The sequence below is a fragment of the Lissotriton vulgaris genome, chromosome 7, assembly GCF_964263255.1.
Source record: "Lissotriton vulgaris chromosome 7, aLisVul1.2, whole genome shotgun sequence".
NCBI classification, from domain to species: Eukaryota; Metazoa; Chordata; class Amphibia; order Caudata; family Salamandridae; genus Lissotriton; species Lissotriton vulgaris.
The window spans coordinates 123,597,414-123,621,986 of NC_141695.1; the positions used below are offsets into that span (position 1 = coordinate 123,597,414).

A 24,573-nucleotide genomic window follows, 5' to 3' on the forward strand; every position below is an offset into this window, starting at 1 on the left:
CCTTTTGTGTTGTGTTTTTAGTTATGTGCTACTTGAATTTTTGCACAAATGCTTTACACATTGCCTCTAAGTTAAGCCTTACAGCCCTGTGTGAAGCCGCTAGAGGGTAAGCACTAGTCAATTTAGGGAGTGTTTAAGACCTCACCCTGCCAAGGATTGTGGTTTCTGCTTAGATACGATTTTATTCCCTTCCTCCTTCAAACAGCAACCCAGTTTCTTTCACTGGAATATGTCTGAAAGGAAAACGGCAAAACTACATTTCTTATAGCTCTACGTACCACACTGATTCTGTTTCTAAGTACTTCAGTTCACGAGTAAATAGTAACACCTGTTACTTGAAGAATAACATTGCAGATGTTAGAGGGGAGCAATTATCTGATCAAGCCATTTTGCTGGCAAAATGGGACCCAAAGAAGTTTTACATCCTCAAAGATGTTTCCAAGGGCTACAGAATGACTTGTTGAGACTAATAGACGGTATTATGATGAACACAATGTGCAGAACTGCTAGCTGTCGATAGACTGTCCTTTCACTATGTATTTCGAAATGAGATGTAACTTAAGAACTCCTCTGTCCTATGAGCTGGATACAAAAAAAACATGTGGCATGTATGAATGGAGCAGACTGTCCATATCACTATATTTCGTAACTTTAGAAATGCGGGTACGTGAGATATAATCAACAAATACGCAAAGTTGTCCTTGGTGATTTCAAATGTAAAGCCATTAACCGCATCGCTGCTGCGGTCATTTTTGCGCTGTGCGGCTTTTTTCGCAAAACCACGTTACATGACGAGCTCAGCTCGTCATCAGCACACGCCACCCGTGGCTGATGACGAGCTGAGCTCGTCATCAGCATCGAAGGGGTTAATGAAGTGATTGACTGTGTTATTTGTGATGCCATTGAAAATGCCATATGGGAAGTCAATGGACTTAGGATTATGTGCTACCTTAACAGGTAAAATATAAGGATTTTCAGTTTTAAATGTATAACCATATCATATAGGTGTTCTCATTTTTAGTGGCCTATAATTTTAGCTGCTACTGGTGATCTCAATTTGATCATCATAAAAGATTAATTGTATAGATAGCAGGCTCCTCCGCCGTTATGCTTTTTGCAGGTACCCCCCATTTTTTGCCTCCATTTGAAGTACTAGATGCTGGATTTTGATTCTGACAGTACTCTGGAGCCTGCTAACCAGGCCCCAGTGCCAGTGCTCTTTCTCCGAAAGTGTTATGTGTGTATTGACAATCTCAATTACCAGAGGCTTTACCCCTTAACAGTCCCCAGTATATGGTACCAGAGGTACCCTGGGCACAGGTGATAAAGGGGGTCCCCAGGACTGCAGCACAGTTTTGTGCCACCTTGGGTGACACCAGCAAACTACTGATGGCAGGCCTGCCATTGCAGGCTGAAGGAGCAGTGCAAACTGCTCATACTAAGTATGGCACAGTCAAATGCACATATTTTTGAATATGTCACTCACCCCTAGAAAAGTCCTCATTTGCCCAGAGGGCAGTATATTAGGAGTGTAGACATGTAAGTGCAAGCTTAAATGTTTCTAAAGTTTCTTTACCATTAAAGTACGCTATAAGTGATAGGTGGTCCATAGGATAACCTGGGCATACCCAGGTTGCTCGCTCCATTAGGGTACCACCTAGATATGTCGAGTTTAGTGTCAAACAATGTGCTTTCCCTCCCCTGACACAAATCTGGTGTAAAGGCACGGCTGTCATGCTCCCAGATGGCACCTTAGATGTTAGCTTCATTGTGCTCTGGCTGACTAGCCCGTTCTTTTACATGACTGCTGCCGCCAACACAGGATTCTGACCTCATGCCAGGCAGTGTTATCACTCCCAGGAGTCAAGAACAAAGGCCTGAGCAGGAAGGAGGCCACACCTCTGCCCCTCAGGCATGCTAGTGAAGTGACACATCAGAGCGTAACACATTAACTGCAACAACCACAAGAAAAGAGGTGAAAATGAAAATAATGCAATTGCGGGTAGGGGGAAATCGCTTTTTAAATTTCATGAAAGAGACTGCGCTAGTCTGCCTTCTTACTACCTCCTGGTTCTTGGTTCACTGCAATTTTGGGCACAAGGAAACTGCAGCTCCCAAAAGGAAGGTACATGTTTTGGGGTTCACCCAACAAACCCTTAAGGGGCCTGGGCAGGTGTGAGAGGAGGGCTCAGCATGTCTAGTGTGAGAGCATGTCTACCTCTTCACACTCTTCCTAGCCTTGGGAATATACCCCTTCACTGTGCTGCTGAGTTTGTGATCTGTTCTGTATCTGTGCACACTTGTTGTAATGAGTTATCACTCTAAGCCTACCTCTGATGTTGGCTACTATTCAGTACTGCACGTAATATACCATTGTGGTTAGGGGCTTTGTTTGCTCTATGTACATACCACCAGTAAAATTAGCAAAGTAAATAATGAGGCTTGAATCCTTCAAACATTACATGGGGCATACATTATGAAAGAGGCCCTGCTTGTTACTTGCAACAATGCTAGAGTAATTCATCTGAAGTCATCTTTGTTCCATCATGTGTTAGTGACGGAGGTGTGAGTCTGATGGGTGTTACCCTGATAACATGTATATTGCGACTGACTCTAATGAATCTTAAAGGGCAGGGTGACTTACTCAGGGGGGCCTTGGTGTAAACAAAGAGGCAACCAGCATTATCACAATCTGTATGTATCTTGGTCTATGTACCACATCTTGTGATTTTCACAGAGTCACTCAGATCTTTGAGGTTTGAGTCTGATGAAGATTATCTCATATCTTATGTCACTGATTTTGTGAACTTCCTTCTCTTCCAGGTTATGCCCGACAGTGCATGACATGTTTCGGCTTCAACCCAACCACGTGTATAGGCATCGTACAAACCTGCGGTTCTTCTGAGGATGTCTGCATGTCCACTTACAACAGTGTAAAGGGTGAGTATCTGGGGTGGAGAGACTCACCAGTGTAAAGGGTGAGTATCTGGGGTGGAGAGACTCACCAGTATAATGGTTGCGTATCTGGGGTGGGGAGACTCACCAGTGTAAAGGGCGAGCATCTGGGGTGGAGAGTCTCACCAGTGTAAAGGGTGAGTGTCTGGGGCAGAGAGACTCACCAGTATAAAGGTTGAGTGTCTGGGGTGGGGAGACTCACCAGTGTAAAGGTTGAGTATCTGGGCTGGGGAGACTCACCAGTGTAAAGGGTGAGTATCTGGGGTGGGGAGACTCACCAGTGTAAAGGGTGAGTATCTGGGGTGGAGAGACTCACCAGTATAATGGTTGCGTATCTGGGGTGGGGAGACTCACCAGTGTAAAGGGCGAGCATCTGGGGTGGAGAGTCTCACCAGTGTAAAGGGTGAGTGTCTGGGGCAGAGAGACTCACCAGTATAAAGGTTGAGTGTCTGGGGTGGGGAGACTCACCAGTATAAAGGTTGAGTATCTGGGCTGGGGAGACTCACCAGTGTAAAGGGTGAGTATCTGGGGTGGGGAGACTCACCAGTGTAAAGGGTGAGTACCCTGGGTGGATAGACTCACCAGTGTAAAGGTTGAGTGTCTGGGGTGGGGAGACTCACCAGTATAATGGTTGCGTATCTGGGGTGGGGAGACTCACCAGTGTAAAGGGCGAGCATCTGGGGTGGAGAGTCTCACCAGTGTAAAGGGTGAGTGTCTGGGATGGGGAGACTCACCAGTATAAAGGTTGAGTATCTGGGGTGGGGATACTCACCAGTGTAAAGGGCGAGTATCAGGTGGAGAGACTCACCAGTATAAAGGTTGAGTATCTGAGGTGGGGAGACTCACCAGTATAAAGGTTGAGTATCTGAGGTGGGGAGACTCACCAGTATTAAGGTTGAGTATCTGAGGTGGGGAGACTCACCAGTATAAAGGTTGAGTATCTGAGGTGGGGAGACTCACCAGTATAAAGGTTGAGCATCTGGGGTGGGGAGTGTCACTAGTGTAAAGGGTGAGTTTCTGGGGTGGGGAGACTCACCAGTATAAAGGTTGAGTATCTGGGGTGGGGAGACTCACCAGTGTAAAGGTTGAGTATCTGAGGTGGGGAGACTCACCAGTGTAAAGGGCGAGTATCTGGGGTGGAGAGGCTCACCAGTGTAAAAGGTGAGTATCAGGTGGAGAGACTCACCAGTGTAAAGGGCGAGTATCAGGTGGAGAGACTCACCAGTATTAAGGTTGAGTATCTGAGGTGGGGAGGCTCACCAGTGTAAAGGTTGAGTATTTGGGGTAGAGAGACTCGCCAGTATAAAGGTTGAGTGTCTGGGGTGGGGAGACTCACCAGTATTAAGGTTGAGTATCTGAGGTGGGGAGTGTCACCAGTGTAAAGGGCGAGTATCAGGTGGAGAGACTCACCAGTTAAAAGGTTGAGTATCTGGGGTGGGGAGACTCACCAGTGTAAAGGACGAGTATCGGGTGGGGAGAGGCTCACCAGTGTAAAGGTTGAGTATTTGGGGTAGAGAGACTCGCCAGTATAAAGGTTGAGTGTCTGGGGTGGGGAGACTCACCAGTATAAAGGTTGAGTATCTGAGGTGGGGAGACTCACCAGTGTAAAGGGCGAGTATCAGGTGGAGAGACTCACCAGTATAAAGGTTGAGTATCTGGGGTGGGGAGACTCACCAGTGTAAAGGACGAGTATCGGGTGGGGAGAGGCTCACCAGTGTAAAGGTTGAGTATTTGGGGTAGAGAGACTCGCCAGTATAAAGGTTGAGTGTCTGGGGTGGGGAGACTCACCAGTATAAAGGTTGAGTATCTGAGGTGGGGAGACTCACCAGTGTAAAGGGCGAGTATCAGGTGGAGAGACTCACCAGTATAAAGGTTGAGTATCTGGGGTGGGGAGACTCACCAGTGTAAAGGACGAGTATCGGGTGGGGAGAGGCTCACCAGTGTAAAGGTTGAGTATTTGGGGTAGAGAGACTCGCCAGTATAAAGGTTGAGTCTCTGGGGTGGGGAGACTTACCAGTATAAAGGTTGAGTATCTGAGGTGGGGAGACTCACCAGTGTAAAGGGCGAGTATCAGGTGGAGAGACTCACCAGTATAAAGGTTGAGTATCTGGGGTGGGGATACTCACCAGTGTAAAGGACGAGTATCGGGTGGGGAGAGGCTCACCAGTGTAAAGGTTGAGTATTTGGGGTAGAGAGACTCGCCAGTATAAAGGTTGAGTATCTGGGGTGGGGATACTCACCAGTGTAAAGGGCGAGTATCAGGTGGAGAGACTCACCAGTGTAAAGGGCGAGTATCTGAGGTGGGGAGACTTACCAGTATAAAGGTTGAGTATCTGAGGTGGGGAGACTCACCAGTGTAAAGGGCGAGTATCAGGTGGAGAGACTCACCAGTATAAAGGTTGAGTATCTGGGGTGGGGATACTCACCAGTGTAAAAGACGAGTATCGGGTGGGGAGAGGCTCACCAGTGTAAAGGTTGAGTATTTGGGGTAGAGAGACTCGCCAGTATAAAGGTTGAGTATATGGGGTGGGGATACTCACCAGTGTAAAGGGCGAGTATCAGGTGGAGAGACTCACCAGTGTAAAGGGCGAGTATCAGGTGGAGAGACTAACCAGTGTAAAGGGCGAGTATCTGAGGAGGGGAGACTTACCAGTATAAAGGTTGAGTATCTGGGGTGGGGATACTCACCAGTGTAAAGGGCGAGTATCTGAGGTGAGGTGACTCACCAGTGTAAATGTTTGGTTTGCAGTAGGGGTGTGCTACATTTTTGTGGATGGCATTTGCTAACTTCCTGACACTGTTTTGTTTTTAGAAGTTTAAGAGGAGGGGCTGAAGGAAAAAAGTAGTGTGCGCAAAGTTTAAAAAAAAAAAGCTTTTAACGGACCACAGAGTGCAGTTCTGATACCCTTAAGTGGAGCAATTTCTGATTCTGCTGTCTACCATCCGGAAGACAATGAAATGGTGGAAAGATTTAACAAAGACATCAAAGTGGGTTTCCAATTGCAAAAGACTAGTGGTCTTGATTGGAGGAGCGAGGTTTATAATCGCCTGGTGGTTTATCCATTGACACCTCATATTATACAATACCTTTTCCCATTTGAATTTTTCAGTGGAAGAAAAACGAACTCTGTGTTGGTTCCAGCTTGGATGGAGTGGTGCAAAGGATGGTTAAAAGTGTTTGTGAAGGGTGAGTGGCGAAGGTGTGGATGTGAGAGGAAAAGATCCTGTGATGACAGGCATGTGGTCAAGAACTTGAAGGGTTTAGTGGTTGATTGAGTTGGAATTCGTTCTATCGCCAGTGGATTCAAGACCATTGTCAAAGTATTCTGAGCATCATCAAATGGTGAAGGTGTTTAAGAATGTCATAAGTACAACTGATGGAAGGAGCTGAAGCTTGAGTAGAGCGGCCAGGGTGAAGGACTATGAGGGAAGGAATCAAGGGAGACAGTCTAATACTGTTGCAAGTGAATGTGGTGGGTAGCTGGAGTCTTCACTGTATTTCTTTCCTGTATGATCTTCATTTGTTTTAAGGGTGTCAGCAGCAACCCCTGTTTCATCAGTTGACCTCAGTTGACCGCATGCTTCTAAGGGTCGCATTGTGCACTTCTTTCTCAGGGCTCGCTGTGACCGCTTCCTCAGTTGCTGTACAAGTGCTGGGTAGCAGAGGACTGATACACTATCTATGCTTTCTGGTGAGTGGGCAGGCCCAGTCCACTTGATTGGTACGTGACTCCAACTCGACAGCCAGGATTGATTCTATAACCACCAGTAATCATGAGCCAATGTACAATGGGGCCCGCCCGGCAGCACGCGTGTGCTGTGCCCTTCTCTCCGTTCTGTACAGATCAGGGCACGGTGTACCTACTCTGCCACGCAGTGTGATCATCTATTGCACCACCTCTCGAGGAAACTCCATTGGTGCACATTCATGGCCATACCTAATACGTACATTAGGTCAATGCAACAGTGGAGGTCAAACAAAGATATAAAATCAGATTCCAGCCAGTTAGCCAAAAATATCAGGGTTCATCTACCATTCGCAAGTATCATGTAAAATAATTCTTTATAACCATAAGTGGGTAAAATATTCACATATCTAGCCAACACCAACTAAAAACTAACTGCATCAGATTAAGACAGGCCGAAGAAAACACTCAAAGTCATTACCAGAATGTCTTTATCAGGCTCTGGTTTCCCAGGTCGGTGGCAGTCATGTGGCCTATGGGTGAGAACAGTCAGGGATTGCGGAGATTGAGGGCGGAATCTAGATGTCGCCTGAGGATCTGTCGGGTCTCGTTATGTTTGTTTGATGCTTCTGATTGCTCAGGTGAATGAACCGAGTGTTAGTGGTTAACATCATTATTTGAGAAGACCATGAGTCAGTGCTGGAGAAATAACTCACCCAACCTCCAGTCTGGCTACCCTCAGAACTTATCAAATCCACCAATTAAGGATTTATAAAGCACAACAAATCTCCCCTGAGGGTCTCAAGGTGCAGGAGTTGCTAGCTGCTTCGTGGTGATCTGTTCATTCAGTCGCAATGAGGGAAGACAATGAGACCGCAGTGAAAACGTGGGAGCAACAAGGAGAAGGCACAAAACAAATGGAGAAAAAGGAAGGAGAAAACAGTGAAAACGAGGGAAAAGCAAAGGAGAAGGCACTCAAAATAAGGGGAGAAAGGCAAGGAGAAATCAGTGAAAACGAGGGAAAAGAAAGGATAAGGCACATTCAAAAATGGGGTAAAAGGCGAAGAGGAAGCAGTGAAAATGAGGGAAAAGTAAGGAGAAGGTTTTGAAAAAATAAGAAAAAAACAAGAGAAAGCAGAGAAGAAGAGGGAAAAGCAAGGAGAAAGCTCTCAAAAAAATGAAGTAAAAAGCAGGCAAAAGCAGTGAAAAACTAAGGAAAAGCAAGGAGTAGGCACCAAAAAATGGGGAATAGAGCAAGTTGGAACCAGTGAAAACGAGGGAAAAGCAGGGAGAAAGTACTCTCAAAATGGGGGGGGGTGAGGGGGAAGCAAGAAGAAGACATGAGCTAGAGTGATGCAGCAGCACGGGGAGAGCTGGGCCTGGGGTACAGGAACCTATGCACGTAAAATCATGTCCATTGCGGCTGCACAGCCCCCAAGGGCATTCAGGACTACTCTTCCTTCAAGCACTGTCAGTCAATCCCCAGGGGTTCCTCCCACGCTCTACTAAGGATGCAGTCTGGATCTGTGGATGTCAATGGGGCAATACAACTCTGGATCTGTGGGCGGCAGGGAGGCAGGAGATTCAGCTGTGCTGCCATAAAGGCTAATAACTCTGTCTATTAGGTAACCAGGGGAAGCTTAATCGTTAGATGGGAGCAAGCTCCTAAAATGGAGGATAAACTTGAGTCCCCAGAATGATTCTGTTACCTGCAAGCCAGAATACGCAAGGGATCTAGTCTATGGTGTTTGCATGTCCTTGTCGGGTGGCCCGTGTGAATGCATCAGTCCTACTTGGTGGTCTAGTCCTTTGGTGAAGAGCAGGTGTGGATCTCCCAGGCTTAGCTGCCACTGAACTGTGCTCTTGAATCCTCGACCCACTCTGCTGTCACATGGGAAGGAGTAACTATGGGGCTGATTCACAGAACTAATCTGAGATAAAGTCCTAAACTTACTACTTTTGGTATTCAAAGAAGGCATTTAGTAGTAGTAAAGTTAGAAGTCCTAACTTTACTACTACTAAATGCCTTCTGTGAATACCAAAAGTAGTACGTTTAGGATTTTTGATGTAATCAAAAAGATGTCGGTACTTCAAGATAGATTATTCAAGTTACTTTATTAAGTTAAGTTGTTAAGTTAAAAGATAGAAACGATAACCCCATCAGGAGCAGCTGTCCTGCTGCTCAGCCCTCACCGAACTGACATTCACAAACCACTAACATTCCATTCATCCAACATTCCACATCACATGCATTCTAGCTGAGCAGCAGGAAGACTCAAGATACAACAATTTTACTTCAAGTCAGTTCTGTGAATCGGCCCCTATGTGAGTGACTGAGTGCAGTGCAAATGTGATACCACTGAAAAGAACACTGCCTGGCCCAACCATCTCTAAGGGATGGCATTTTATTCCGCTGTTGCTTGGTTATTGACATTGGTATTTTTCTTTTTTTTGCTTTATTTAGTTGGCATACTGGACACAACACAGTTCTACCGAATGTGTGGAAAAGCCAGTGGCTGCAAACAAGGGCAGACCTTGACAACAAGTGGGTACACGATGCGAAGGAGCACCACCTGCTGCAGCTCCGACAACTGCACCCCTCCGACGCCGACACGTACGTATCACCAGCCATGGCACTCAGAGTTCCATTCACGCTGACGTGCAGCCCTCTGTTCATTATGACCTGTACCCAGACTGCATCACATCTACATATGACATCCATGCGTATGTAGTTTTGCCCATAGCAATCCAGGTGTGAGCCAAAGTCCAGCATGCAGACCCGAGTACCTTCACCACAAGCACTACTCAGTTCCTATTGCCGCGCCTTAACCTTCCCAGCAGCATGAATCAGTTATATGTCGAAATATCAACAACAGAAACATCGTGATACCAAAATATCATGGCCAAAATATTGAGGACCAAAGTATTGAGAAGGTGGGTGCGTACTGGCATCAATTCACTATTTTAAAATCACATCTACATACCTTGCAGATGTGTATTAAAGTATACAGATGCAAAGTTTAGTTAGGTAAAACAATACGTCCCTATATTTGTACACTTTGTTGATAATTTTGTCCATGACAGTTAGTGAGCATGACATTCAGATAGCAGAATATTGTGGAGTAAGGTGGAACACCCATGGATCACCGGTTGCGGCCCTATGTGTCTTCCATATTCTCAAGCCTGCCATACAGTTTGAGTATTATTGCATGCATGTACTAATGCCTAACTCTACATATCCTTGCAACAACCTTTGCTCAGCCTATTTCACCCACACCTTTGACCCCCACCAGACTTATGATCAGTTGTTGTACAAAAGCCAACACCACCTGCCTTGCATGAGAGACCACAGGGAATGCATCAACCAATCAGCACTGTCACCCCGAGGGGTGTTTGGGAAGTCATCTCAAGCACAAAGATGCCATAAGGCCAAGACTGTCTCTGCTCAAGGTCTGAAAATGTAAATCCTGAGAGCAGGTACTGGGTGAAACATAACATATGAACAACACTTTTACTTTACATTGAATCAGCCCAACTTAAATTCAATTCATTGTGCAGGCACTAGTGTGTTCTTGTGATAGAACCACCCCTCCAGTAGGCGCTTGTTGCTGCTACATTGCTGAGGCAACCGTACCTTAAGCAGGTGCTTCTTGACATGACCGTGAGAGCTAGCACTGGAGCAATGTGCAACCAATGACACCCTGGCAGAAGCTTTTCTGTAGAAGAGCTAAAGCAGGGACAATGCTGAGGCAACCACACCTCCATCAGGTGCTTCCCCTACTATAGCTAACTCAGGGGCAATGCTGAGGCAACAACACCTCCAGGAGGTGCTTGCACTACTACAGGTAACACAGGGGCAATGTTGAGGCAACCCCACCTCCATCAGGTGCTTCTCTACTAGAGCTAACTCAGGGGCAATGCTGAGGCAACAACACCTCCAGGAGGCGCTTCCCCTACTACAGGTAACACAGGGGCAATGTTGAGGCAACCCCACCTCCATCAGGTGCTTCTCTACTAGAGCTAACTCAGGGGCAATGCTGAGGCAACAACACCTCCAGGAGGCGCTTCCCCTACTACAGGTAACAGAAGGGCAATGTTGAGGCAACCCCACCTCCAACAGGTGCTTCTCTACTAGAGCTAATTCAGGGGCAATGCAGAGGCAACACCTCTTCAAGCAGCTGTTTCGTGATATAACAGAGAGCTAGTGCGGGAGCAATGCTGAGGCAAGCAGACCTCAAGCAGGTGCTTCGCTGTTCTAGAGCTAATGCAGAGGTAATGCTGATGCACTCACATCTCCCGAGGGGCTTCACTGTGCTATGGATAATGTAGGGGCAACAACACCTCAAGCAAGCGCTCCTTGATATGACAGCAAGAGCTATCGTAGAAACAATGCTGAGGCGCCAAACCTCCAGCAGATGCTTCTCGCTGTTGTAGTGAGATCGACTGTGGAGCTATGCTGAGGGAACCACAACCTTATCTATATTAGAGATAATTCAAGGGCAGTGAAAGGCAACCACACGTCCAGGAGAAACTTCTCTCTAATACAGCTAATGCAGAGGTATTGCTGAGGCAACCACACCTCCAGGATGTGCTTCTATATGCTAGAGATAAGGCAACAATAGTGCTGAGGCACCACACCTCCAACATGCGCCTCTCTACCAAAGCTAACGCACGGGCACGGCTGAGGCACCCATGCCTCAAGGAGGTGCTTCTTGGCATGATAGCGAGAGCTAATGCAGGAGCAATGCTGGCCACCAAACCTCCAGAATGTGCTTCTCTCTATTAGAGCTTGTGCAGGAGCAATGCTGGGCCACCACACCTCCAGCATATGCTTCTATTAGAGATGACGCTGGGGCAATGCTGACTCAACTACTCCTCAAGGAGGTGCTTCTCGCGGCTGCAGTGTGATCTAGTCTGGAGTTATGCTGAGGCAACCACACCTTTCCTCCCTATACTAGAGATAATGCAAGGCCAGTGCTGAGGTAACCACGCGTTCAGGAGATACTTCTCTCTAATAGTGCTAACGCAGAGGTAATGCTGAGGCGACCACACCTCCGGAGGCGCTTCTCTATGTTAGAGATAATGCAAGGATAGTGAAGAAGCACCACACCTCCAACATGCGCCTCTCTATACTAGAGCTAACGCAGGAGCAATGCTGAGGCAACCACGCTTAAAGGAGGTGCTTCTTGACATGACAGCTAGAGCTATTGTAGGAGCAATGCTGAGCCACCAAACCTCCAGCAGGTTTTTTCTCTACTAGAGCTAACGCAGGGGCGATGCGGAGGCAACCACGTCTCAAGGAGGTGCTTCTTGACATGATTGCGAGAGCTAGTGTAGGAGCAAAGTGAAGCCATCAAACCTCCAGCATGTGCTTCTCTCTACTAGAGCTAATTCGAGGGCAATGCTGAGGCAACCAAGCCTCAAGGAGGTGCTTCTTGGCAGGACAGCAAGAGCTAGTGCAGGAGCAACATTGAGGCAACCAAACCTACAGCAGGTGCTTCTCGATACCAACTCCGGACCAATTCTAAGGCAACCACACCTCCAGGAGGAGCTTCTCTCTATTAGAGAGAATGCAGGAGCAATGATGAGGCAACCACACATCAAGGAGGTGCTTACTTCAAATAAAGCTAAAACAGGGGCAATGCTGAGGCAACCACACCTTCATGAGGCACTTCTCCGTGCTAGAGCTAACGCAGATGTAATGCTGAGGCAACCATACACCCAGGGGGTGCTTCTCTCTACTAGAGCTAGCGCTGGGGCAATGGTGAGGCAACAACACCTCTGGAAGTGCTTCCCTGTGCGGGGGCGAGATTTTGATCGATATCTTGTCACTATTGATCTAAACCCCGATCTGGTCGACTGAACCTTTATTGCCTGTCATTGAGGGAAGAAAGTGCATCTCTTACCAAGTTAGTTCACCCAATAAAGGACTCCGCTCCGAAAGATCACAGACAACTTCTAGCTTCCAAAGATTTATTATATAGTCAGGATAAGCTGCAAGTACAGGCATCTCAGAATGAGATTCACAAGATACACGGGCCCAATTACATACATGTGCTCTCTGAAAACCCTCAGACGAGCAAAGAAGACTACTAATACAAGTTCTAAGAATAATAAAGCTATCAACATAGACATGTATTGAGATCTCTCCGACATTTAAGTTGGAGGAAAACCACAGGTTAGGCTGTCCCTACCCTGCTCTAGATGGTATCCCTACTTAACAAAGTCCCGACCTATCAAAAGGTGTCAGCGGTGAATGACTCCCTAGGGAAGTCACCCACTCTTAGTCTCTTTGTGGAAACCTACAATTCTCCAGTCATGACCCCTCTCTGCCTACCCATCCGCTCTCTAGAGGGTCCTCAGGCATCTGCTCTAACTCCACCCAGGGGTGCTGTCCCTAATACAAAACAGTCAACAACATTTGGGACGCCCCTCGTGAGACGCCCCTCACGTGGTGTATCTTCTGGCTTTTTCCATGCTGCTTTGTGTTGGGCCTCGTGCGTAAGAGTTGACCTTGCTTCTCAGACTCTTCTCCGGCCCGCTGATACCCCTTAAAACATTCCGGAACCCTCCTCCATGTCTGGGCCTTCTCTTGAACAACCCTCTATTCATGTCTTTATAATTGGATCCCCCCTTTCTCTTGCAGACAGACATCTGCGGCCAAGATCCCAATTCTCATAGACTTCCAAAAAGGTCTGCAACATTTCTCGGCCCAGACTAATACGTGTAAATCAAAGGCTATAACATTTTCAGGCCTACTGCATTTCTCATAATGATTATAACATTCAAATCCTACATTAGTTAATAGCATGTTAATACTCTTGTTCTGTTATCCAATAAACACATCTATAAATCATGGCCCATCAATTCTTATTGCTAAAGCATTAGTGCAATCCATGTCGTGAAAGAAAACACATCTCTGGCCCTGAGGCCTACCACGTTCTACGTTTACCCGCATGCCATCTTACATTTAGCAGCTACACGACATGGATTCAGGAATTATCACATCTAATAAAAATCATATGATTTCACACATTTCTGCATTAGTTCCACTTCTACTTAATTTCTAAGTTAACTATACATTTCAGAATATAGTTGCAGGTAATATTAGCACTCATGGCATTTCTCTTCATGACTTGTGCTTACTACTTGTAAGTGTGAGGTACTTATACATTTAAGTCAGTTTGCGCTCTCTCAGTTCCCCCCTTTGATGACCTCTCGGGGTCATCACTAACATTTAAACTGCAGTGATTGCTAGCATACCTCGTTTCTGCGTTTCCAGAGCCCTCAGACTCCTGTACTGATTATCTTGTATGGCAGCCAATCTCTGCAGCTGTTCCTCCCGAGCCTTTTCAAGTTTCCTGACTCTGTACCATTTGAATACCCTCACCAATCCCCACAACACGATCCCACAGATCAATATTATGATGATAGGTTTCAGGATATACCACACAAAGCTTTTGCCTAATGAGGTGAGCCAACCTCCAGCTTCACTCATTCCGTGGCCCACCTTTTCCCAGACATTTTCTCTACTCAGGTCTTCGATCTCCTTGTGAATATCAGTTATGTTCCTAATAACTTTCTCAAGGGGTTTGGAATTGTCTGGAATGTAGGTACAACATTCCTGGACCTTCAAAGCCTTACAGACTCCGCCCTCTTTTGCTAATAGGACGTCTAAGGCAAGACGGTTCTGAAGAACCATAGCCCTTATCGATTGCATCTCTCCTTCTACCAGCATTAAGGACTGAGCAGTGCTGGCAGACAACCTGTCTACGACTGTTGCCAGTCGTCTAATTTTGACATCATTAAGGATTAGTCCCAACATAGGGAACACAGCTCCAAATACATCTCCGACCATTTCTGCGTCTCCTATATCTCTCCTTCCTCTCGCTGATGTCTTGCCCTCGATGATCTCTAAATCTTGGGCATGATATATTTTGGGGAAGATAATTGCCAGGTAACATGATCCATACCAGTTATCGGGTAGTCTCACATAGGCATTCCTTCCACAAACAAAATATACATTTGGAATCACTTGCATTCCCTTTAGGAAATCTTTGGTGTAATACTCTAAGTTGAAAGCATGTTCACAGCTGACTTCTCCCACGTATACATTTTTATAATACGTTTTGGCTCGGTGAAGACATAACTTTCCTCTCTGCGTTCTATCTAAAGCTATTGGACCACTACTACCCTTTCTTTTATGTGCCTTCTCTTCCTCGGTCCAATCTGTTTTCCATTGTCCAGATTTTTTCAAAATCTTTTGTCTCCTGTATCGATCATCCACCTGCCCTATGAACCTTTTCTCGACTTCTGACACCTTGCATGTCAGGTTATTTCTACGGGCATGTGAAGTATCTAAAGTAATCCAAGGAATGAAGAACTTGGCCAATCTGTCTTCACTCTTCCAGTAGTCCCATTTGTTCATCTGCTTATAATTTGGGACTTCTGGCAACACTGAGTCATAATTGGAGAAGTAGTATTCAAAACTATCTCTCCCATAGAATATACTAAGCAATAAGCTACATGTAATGCCATATGTCAGCGGGAGGTGATGATATCTAATGCCTTCATCTACAGACGCCGGCAACTGCATGCAGACGTAGCAGTCTTTTACCTCCATGGCATCCACGTATTCATATAGAAGTTTAGCGTAAGCATTTGACCTAAAGTCGCCTTGGGACTCATCTACGTGTAACCTGCGAGCTTCTGCAGCTAATAACGCTTTCTCTTGAGTGTTTTCCCCCTTTTCACCAGCAACAGTGGGTGTAGGCGTTTCTACTGCTTTCACATCGGTTACCTTTGCCTCCTCCTCATGTCCCTCTACATAAGAAACCGTGACTACTAAAACTATTAATATTATCACTCCTACTATTAGTGTGCCTATTATACATTTAGCTCTGCGGTTCGAGGTGCCGGCTTCCATTTCGTCAGACAATATGGCTCTCTCGTATCTCAGCACAAAGTTCCTTTCTTCTCGTTCCTTTACAGTCTCTTTTACTCCTTTTGTCCTTAGAACCCCACAACTGGAAGCTGACAACCTTCTTCGCAAAAGGTCCTTTAATAGTTCAATACAGACAACCCTAGCCCTTCTCCGTCAACTCAAGGGAAGGTCCCTAAGATTCTCTGCTTCCTGGGCGCTAGGTAATCTTCTTTTTCTTCTTGCTTATTTACAAAGTCTCTAAGCATCCACAATCAGGTTTGGGCCTGCAGCTTCGACAGCATAGTTCAATATTTCCAAACGAAGATTGTGCTCTTCATGGGCTGTTATCTTGGTACCAAAATCGGGGAATTGCAATTCTGTGAAAAACATGTGCTTTATCTTACTGAGGCGGGGAGGTCTGGGGAGCATGAATGTCAGTGACCCTTCTTGTTCGATCCCGGGTACTAACAATCGTATCTCCACTGTGATGATGGGCTCAGAGCTGGACACCACCACCGCTCGTATCCTCCCTGTTTTCTGTTCCAAAGACATTTGTCGCCAGATATGTCCACTCAGGGGTGGAGTATCTGCGGTTAGGCACACGCACTCTTCTTGACCTTCTCAAGGCCGGTGCTTCAGCGCCCTGAGCACCTTCTTCCGGGTCTAAATCCTCTGATATCGGAGGAAGGGTTATCTCTGGAGTTGACCTCAGGCTAGAGCTCCTTCTTTGCGGCCAACTAGCTTCTCCACGTACCCTTCTACTCCTTCTCCTTCTGGTCTGTTCACTTTCTCTGTCAGACCGATCAGGGTCTGACTCATACTCCCAGCTACTTTCTCCTTCAGTAGCGTCGTCCGTTTCGCTGTTGTGCTGACCGTATTCAGCTTGGTCAGACTCGTACCCTTCTTCTGTTGGCACCTCTACAGCTTGGCTAGCCCCCTCTATGGCTTCTCGGTCCTCAGCTGGACGTCTATCCGAGAGAGGAGCTGTTTCTTCCAGAGGTGCTGGAACCCTCCGCGTATGTGACGCGTGGATCCAATTGGGCAGGCCTCCCACCTTCACGGCAGTGTTCGTGATCAGGATGATCTGGAAGGGCCCACGCCAACGAACATCCAGGCAGCTACTCCTCACGTGCTTGCGCACAAGCACCCAATCTCCAGGGCACAGGTCGTGGCACAGGTCCTGGCACGATGGAACTTCGGCAGCCTGCACCTGAAGGGACACAGAACGAATGGCGTCAGACAGCCCCATGCAATAATCCAGGATCATATCATCTGTGATGTTTAACAGTGCAGTAGTTGGTACAGACGGCAACCTCATTGCTCTCCCCATCAACACCTCATGAGGTGACAGCCCCGTTCTTCTATCTGGGGTACTACGGAGGCTCATAAGGACCAATGGCAGCGCGTCAGGCCAACTCAGAGACGTTGACGCACACACTTTTGCAAGTCTGGCCTTAATGGTGCTATTTATCTGTTCCACAATTCCTGAGGCTTCTGGTCGATAGCTGCAATGCAATTTCTGATCTATGTTCAGAGCCGCACAAATCATTTTCACAAGCGAGCTGTTGAAATGCGTTCCCCTATCCGATTCCAAAGAGGCCGGCACCCCGAAGCGCGGAATGAGCTCCCTAAGTAGTAACTTAGCCACTGTGAGGGTGTCGCACCTACGTGTAGGGTATGCCTCAACCCACCTGGAGAATACGCAAACAACCACCAGGACATAACGGAGGCGGTTGCACCTCGGCAATTCGATGAAATCCAATTGGATGCGATTGAATGGACCCCCCGACCTCCCTATGTGGCTCAGTGCAACTGGTGTCTTTTTCCCTACATTCAACTGCTGACAGGTCACACAACGCTGGCACACTGCTTCTGCCGCTATTCTGAACTTAGGATTATACCACGTCTGTCTAAAGACTCTCAACATAGCGTCCCTCCCTAGGTGTACAGGACCATGTATTTGTCTAGCCATTGGGCTCACCATCTCATTTGGTAACACTGCTCTGCCATCTGCTGAGACCCAGAAATGAGCCTCACCCACCACACATCCTGCCTTTTCCCATGTTTCCTTTTCAAAATCAGGAGCATTTTCTTGCATGCACTTCAATTCATCCCAAGAGTCGACAGTCTCCAGTATCATAGCTAATTCAGTTCTTACATTTACTCCACCCACTTCCACCTCTGTGAAAGAGTACCCTTGCTCTGCACAAAACCGTGCGACTTCGTCGGCATATCTATTGCCTTGTGACACAAAGTCCATGTTTCTGGTATGTGCGGTGCATTTCACAACTGCGATACCTGCTGGGCATTGCAACGCTTCTAACAACAAGCGCACAAACTCTCCATTGCGAATGGGAGAGCCTGAAGAGGTCATGAACCCTCTTTGAGACCACAACTGCCCGTAATCATGAACTACCCGTAACCATATTGGCTGTCGGTGTATATGGTGACTCGAATTTGGTTGCTTGCCAAGCAAGCACGCGTCAGGGCAATAATCTCGGCTACCTGAGCGGAGTGTACTCCTTCCAGGCATCCCGCTTCTACAACTCCAGTAATTGTACAAACAGCATAAGCTGCTCTCAACTGCCCAACTTCGTCTCTTACACATGAGCCATCGACAAAGAAAATTTCGTCTGGATCAGTCAGTGGCTCATCTACGATGTCGGGTCTTGGTTTGGTGCATAGTTCAGTCACATCGAGGCAGTCATGGTCTGTACATTCATCATCGTCTATGTCATTTGGAAGTGGCATCAAGGTGGCAGGATTCAAAACAGTTTACAAAAAAGGGGGGGTGGTGATGAACAGAGTGTCTGAGTTAAACAGACCACTCTTACCCAGTCCAAAGATCAGGGCTTGATCCATCACCGTTATTTATCTCACTGCCCCATCCCAGTTCAGAACCTGGCTATATGCAAATCAGTCTGTCCCTGGCCCAGTGTATCATGGGAACAGGGCAGACTAAACTACCAAGCCAATTCTTCACCAGAAAGGAGACAAGCTACCGGGGACCGGTTTCTGGCATTTCAGCCTTCTTCGGCCCGGCTTGCTTGAATCCTGATGGAGCAGTGAGAAAGGGACTCATGTCTGAGTATACCCTGCCACACCTATAGTGGCCAAAAACGATTTACAAAAAAGGGGGTGGTGATGAACAGAGTGTCTGAGTTAAACAGACCACTCTTACCCAGTCCAAAGATCAGGGCTTGATCCATCACCGTTATTTATCTCACTGCCCCATCCCAGTTCAGAACCTGGCTATATGCAAATCAGTCTGTCCCTGGCCCAGTGTATCATGGGAACAGGGCAGACTAAACTACCAAGCCAATTCTTCACCAGAAAGGAGACAAGCTACCGGGGACCGGTTTCTGGCATTTCAGCCTTCTTCGGCCCGGCTTGCTTGAATCCTGATGGAGCAGTGAGAAAGGGACTCATGTCTGAGTATACCCTGCCACACCTATAGTGGCCAAAAACGATTTACAAAAAAGGGGGTGGTGATGAACAGAGTGTCTGAGTTAAACAGACCACTCTTACCCAGTCCAAAGATCAGGGCTTGATCCATCACCGTTATTTATCTCACTGCCCCATCCCAGTTCAGAACCTGGCTATATGCAAATCAGTCTGTCCCTGGCCCAGTGTATCATGGGAACAGGGCAGACTAAACTACCAAGCCAATTCTTCACCAGAAAGGAGACAAGCTACCGGGGACCGGTTTCTGGCATTTCAGCCTTCTTCGGCCCGGCTTGCTTGAATCCTGATGGAGCAGTGAGAAAGGGACTCATGTCTGAGTATACCCTGCCACACCTATAGTGGCCAAAAACGATTTACAAAAAAGGGGGTGGTGATGAACAGAGTGTCTGAGTTAAACAGACCACTCTTACCCAGTCCAAAGATCAGGGCTTGATCCATCACCGTTATTTATCTCACTGCCCCATCCCAGTTCAGAACCTGGCTATATGCAAATCAGTCTGTCCCTGGCCCAGTGTATCATGGGAACAGGGCAGACTAAACTACCAAGCCAATTCTTCACCAGAAAGGAGACAAGCTACCGGGGACCGGTTTCTGGCATTTCAGCCTTCTTCGGCCCGGCTTGCTTGAATCCTGATGGAGCAGTGAGAAAGGGACTCATGTCTGAGTATACCCTGCCACACCTATAGTGGCCAAAAACGATTTACAAAAAAGGGGGTGGTGATGAACAGAGTGTCTGAGTTAAACAGACCACTCTTACCCAGTCCAAAGATCAGGGCTTGATCCATCACCGTTATTTATCTCACTGCCCCATCCCAGTTCAGAACCTGGCTATATGCAAATCAGTCTGTCCCTGGCCCAGTGTATCATGGGAACAGGGCAGACTAAACTACCAAGCCAATTCTTCACCAGAAAGGAGACAAGCTACCGGGGACCGGTTTCTGGCATTTCAGCCTTCTTCGGCCCGGCTTGCTTGAATCCTGATGGAGAAGTGAGAAAGGGACTCATGTCTGAGTATACCCTGCCACACCTATAGTGGCCAAAAACGATTTACAAAAAAGGGGGTGGTGATGAACAGAGTGTCTGAGTTAAACAGACCACTCTTACCCAGTCCAAAGATCAGGGCTTGATCCATCACCGTTATTTATCTCACTGCCCCATCCCAGTTCAGAACCTGGCTATATGCAAATCAGTCTGTCCCTGGCCCAGTGTATCATGGGAACAGGGCAGACTAAACTACCAAGCCAATTCTTCACCAGAAAGGAGACAAGCTACCGGGGACCGGTTTCTGGCATTTCAGCCTTCTTCGGCCCGGCTTGCTTGAATCCTGATGGAGCAGTGAGAAAGGGACTCATGTCTGAGTATACCCTGCCACACCTATAGTGGCCAAAAACGATTTACAAAAAAGGGGGTGGTGATGAACAGAGTGTCTGAGTTAAACAGACCACTCTTACCCAGTCCAAAGATCAGGGCTTGATCCATCACCGTTATTTATCTCACTGCCCCATCCCAGTTCAGAACCTGGCTATATGCAAATCAGTCTGTCCCTGGCCCAGTGTATCATGGGAACAGGGCAGACTAAACTACCAAGCCAATTCTTCACCAGAAAGGAGACAAGCTACCGGGGACCGGTTTCTGGCATTTCAGCCTTCTTCAGCCCGGCTTGCTTGAATCCTGATGGAGCAGTGAGAAAGGGACTCATGTCTGAGTATACCCTGCCACACCTATAGTGGCCAAAAACGATTTACAAAAAAGGGGGTGGTGATGAACAGAGTGTCTGAGTTAAACAGACCACTCTTACCCAGTCCAAAGATCAGGGCTTGATCCATCACCGTTATTTATCTCACTGCCCCATCCCAGTTCAGAACCTGGCTATATGCAAATCAGTCTGTCCCTGGCCCAGTGTATCATGGGAACAGGGCAGACTAAACTACCAAGCCAATTCTTCACCAGAAAGGAGACAAGCTACCGGGGACCGGTTTCTGGCATTTCAGCCTTCTTCGGCCCGGCTTGCTTGAATCCTGATGGAGCAGTGAGAAAGGGACTCATGTCTGAGTATACCCTGCCACACCTATAGTGGCCCTGATCTCTTGACTGGGTGAGAGCTTTCTGCTTAATTCAGAGACTCTGTCCCTCACCACCCCTTGTTGTAAATATTTTTGTCCACCCTAAGCGTGGAAGGGTATTCTCAGATGTGAGACCCTTGCTCATTGCACCATCAGGATTCAAGCAAACCGGGCCGAAGACGGCTGTAATGCCAGAAACCGGTCCCCGGGAGCTTGTTTCCTTCCCAGTGTAAGAATTGGCTTTTGTAGTTTGGTTTGCCCTGTTCCCATCATGCACTGGGACAGGAACAGACTAATTTGCATACAGTCAGGTTCTGAAACTGGGATGGTGCAGTGAGCTAAAAAACGGTGTTGGATCTAGCCCTGATCTCTTGACTGGGTGAGAGCTTTCTGCTTAATTCAGAGACTCTGTCCCTCACCACCCCTTGTTGTAAATATTTTTGTCCACCCTAAGCGTGGAAGGGTATTCTCAGATGTGAGACCCTTGCTCATTGCACCATCAGGATTCAAGCAAACCGGGCCGAAGACGGCTGTAATGCCAGAAACCGGTCCCCGGGAGCTTGTTTCCTTCCCAGTGTAAGAATTGGCTTTTGTAGTTTGGTTTGCCCTGTTCCCATCATGCACTGGGACAGGAACAGACTAATTTGCATACAGTCAGGTTCTGAAACTGGGATGGTGCAGTGAGCTAAAAAACGGTGTTGGATCTAGCCCTGATCTCTTGACTGGGTGAGAGCTTTCTGCTTAATTCAGAGACTCTGTCCCTCACCACCCCTTGTTGTAAATATTTTTGTCCACCCTAAGCGTGGAAGGGTATTCTCAGATGTGAGACCCTTGCTCATTGCACCATCAGGATTCAAGCAAACCGGGCCGAAGACTGCTGTAATGCCAGAAACTGGTCCCCGGGAGCTTGTTTCCTTCCCAGTGTAAGAATTTGCTTTTGTAGTTTGGTTTGCCCTGTTCCCATCATGCACTGGGACAGGAACAGACTAATTTGCATACAGTCAGGTTCTGAAACTGGGATGGTGCAGTGAGCTAAAAAACGGTGTTGGATCTAGCCCTGATCTCTTGACTGGGTGAGAGCTTTCTGCTTAATTCAGAGACTCTGTCCCTCACCACCCCTTGTTGTAAATATTTTTGTCCACCCTAAGCGTGGAAGGGTATTCTCAGATGTGAGACCCTTGCTCATTGCACCATCAGGATTCAAGCAAACCGGGCCGAAGACGGCTGTAATGCCAGAAACCGGTCCCCGGGAGCTTGTTTCCTTCCCAGTGTAAGAATTGGCTTTTGTAGTTTGGTTTGCCCTGTTCCCATCATGCACTGGGACAGGAACAGACTAATTTGCATACAGTCTGGTTCTGAAACTGGGATGGTGCAGTGAGCTAAAAAACGGTGTTGGATCTAGCCCTGATCTCTTGACTGGGTGAGAGCTTTCTGCTTAATTCAGAGACTCTGTCCCTCACCACCCCTTGTTGTAAAGGATTCAAAACAGAGCATCTCCTGAGGGTCACGTTCTCTGCAGCAAGAATAACTTGCTCATAGCGCGTGAGCCTGCTATTGGTCAGATGCTGTGTTTTGGTCCTGGTCATCAACAGTTCAACAGAATGGGGCACGTATACCTCTAACGGGTGCCCCATAACAATATTTTCACATCTCTCAATGCTGACACCCGTTGCAGCAACGGATTTGAGACATCCGGGCAACGCTGCGGCTACTGGGTCTAAAGTAGCCGAGAAGTAAGCAACTGGTCTACGGGCATTCCCATGGATTTGAACTAACACAGACAATGCGCATCCCTCTCTCTCACAACAGTAGAGCAAAAATGGTTTATCGTAATCAGGCATTCCCAATGCCGGAGCACGACACAGGTCCTCTCGCAGCTGTAAGAATGCCATCAAACAGTCTTTGTCCCATGGTACCGGATCACTCACCTCCTTGTGCGTCAGTTTTTGCAAGGGTTTTGCTTTCAATGAAAAGTTCGCAATCCACTGTCGGCAATACCCCACCATCCCTAGGAACATCCTGACTTCTCTCTGTGTTTTAGGCGCATTCATTTTCATGATCGCCTCTATCCTGTCTGGTGATACTTTTCGTTTGCCTTTCTCAATTCTGTGTCCCAAGTACTGCACTTCTGTCAGGCAGTACTGTAACTTTCCCGGGGACACCTTGTGCCCATTTGCAGCTAGGTGATTTAACAAAGCAATGGAGTCCTCCCTGCAAGCTTCTTCTGTTTCTGACGCCACAAGGAGGTCGTCTATGTACTGGACCAGAACTGACTTCTGGGGCAGCACTAGACTCTCAAGATTTTTCTTCAAAAGCTGGTTAAAGATCGATGGGCTCTCTGTATACCCCTGAGGAATACGACACCATGTTAGGACGCGACCTTCCAGCTTAAATGCGAAAAGAAAATGGCTTTCTTCGTCCAGAGGGATCGAAAAGAAAGCCTGACAAAGATCAATCACAGTGAACCACTCAGCTTGGAATGGTATCTGAAACAGTATCACTGATGGATTCGGTACCACTGGACAACACGAAACAACAATATTATTAATCTTTCGGAGGTCCTGCACTATCCGGAATTTCCCATTTGGTTTCTGCAAACCCATAATCAGGGAGTTACATGGACTACCCACGATTTCCTTCAGTATTCCCTGCTTAATCATGGACTCGATCACGGGCTTTATACCTGCAATCGTTTCTGGAGTTAGTTTGTATTGGGGTGTTCTTGGAAACTCAGCATGGGGTTTTACCACAATTTTCACTGGGTCCACCCCTTTGACCAATCCAATCTCTTCCCCAGTGAAGTCCCATACTTCTGGTGCCACTGTCTCTCTCAAGTCCCAGGGGAGCTCGTCTAGTGTCAAAGTGGGGTACAGTTCCACACAGATTCTTGAATTTGCGACTTTGAAGTCAGCATCGTCGTCATTGGTCAATACTTCCACTGCTTGCGGGGTGCAGTATATAGTGCAATTTAACTTGCACAAAAGATCTCTTCCTAGCAGACATACCGGACTAGAATCGCAAACCACAAATTGATGCTCATCGCTGTACTTCCCTATTTTCACCTGGACTGGTTCTGTCAATTGGCTGGTTATTCTTCTGTTTGCGACCCCCACCACTTGTATGGTCTCTCCAGACATGGGTAGGTCTGGAACTGCCGCTGATCTGATCGTAGATCGAGTGGCTCCTGTGTCCACTAGGAATGTCGTGGGGCACCCTGCTACTTCTGCCTCAACGTAGGGTCCCCTCTGATCTACCTCCAAGGCTGCTCCGAGGGTGCAGTCCTCTCTCTCCACTCTCTGTCCAGTTAGTGGATCTACGTAATAGCATTCCTCTCCACCTACAAACAGAGGCATCTGTCTATATGTCTTGCCCATAGTCCCTACTCTGGGTGGCTGTGGGAACTGGGCTCGGGGAGGAGGACCCCCCCCTTTGAGCACCTTTCCTTGGTATGGCGTTACCCCTCTTGTAGGCGCACTCTGGA

The 24,573-nt window shown here is 47.4% G+C and overlaps 1 protein-coding gene across 1 annotated transcript in view; it reads left to right on the forward strand.

Moving 5' to 3' along the window:
* LOC147700977 (phospholipase A2 inhibitor and Ly6/PLAUR domain-containing protein-like) overlaps positions 1-24,573 on the forward strand; it is a 209,723-nt gene that overhangs the window by 123,648 nt on the left and 61,502 nt on the right. Inside the window, exons 2-3 of the mRNA XM_086929810.1 lie at positions 2,824-2,940; positions 9,106-9,255. Coding sequence (XP_086785936.1) covers positions 2,824-2,940; positions 9,106-9,255 — 267 coding nt within the window. The remainder of the gene's footprint in view (positions 1-2,823; positions 2,941-9,105; positions 9,256-24,573) is intronic.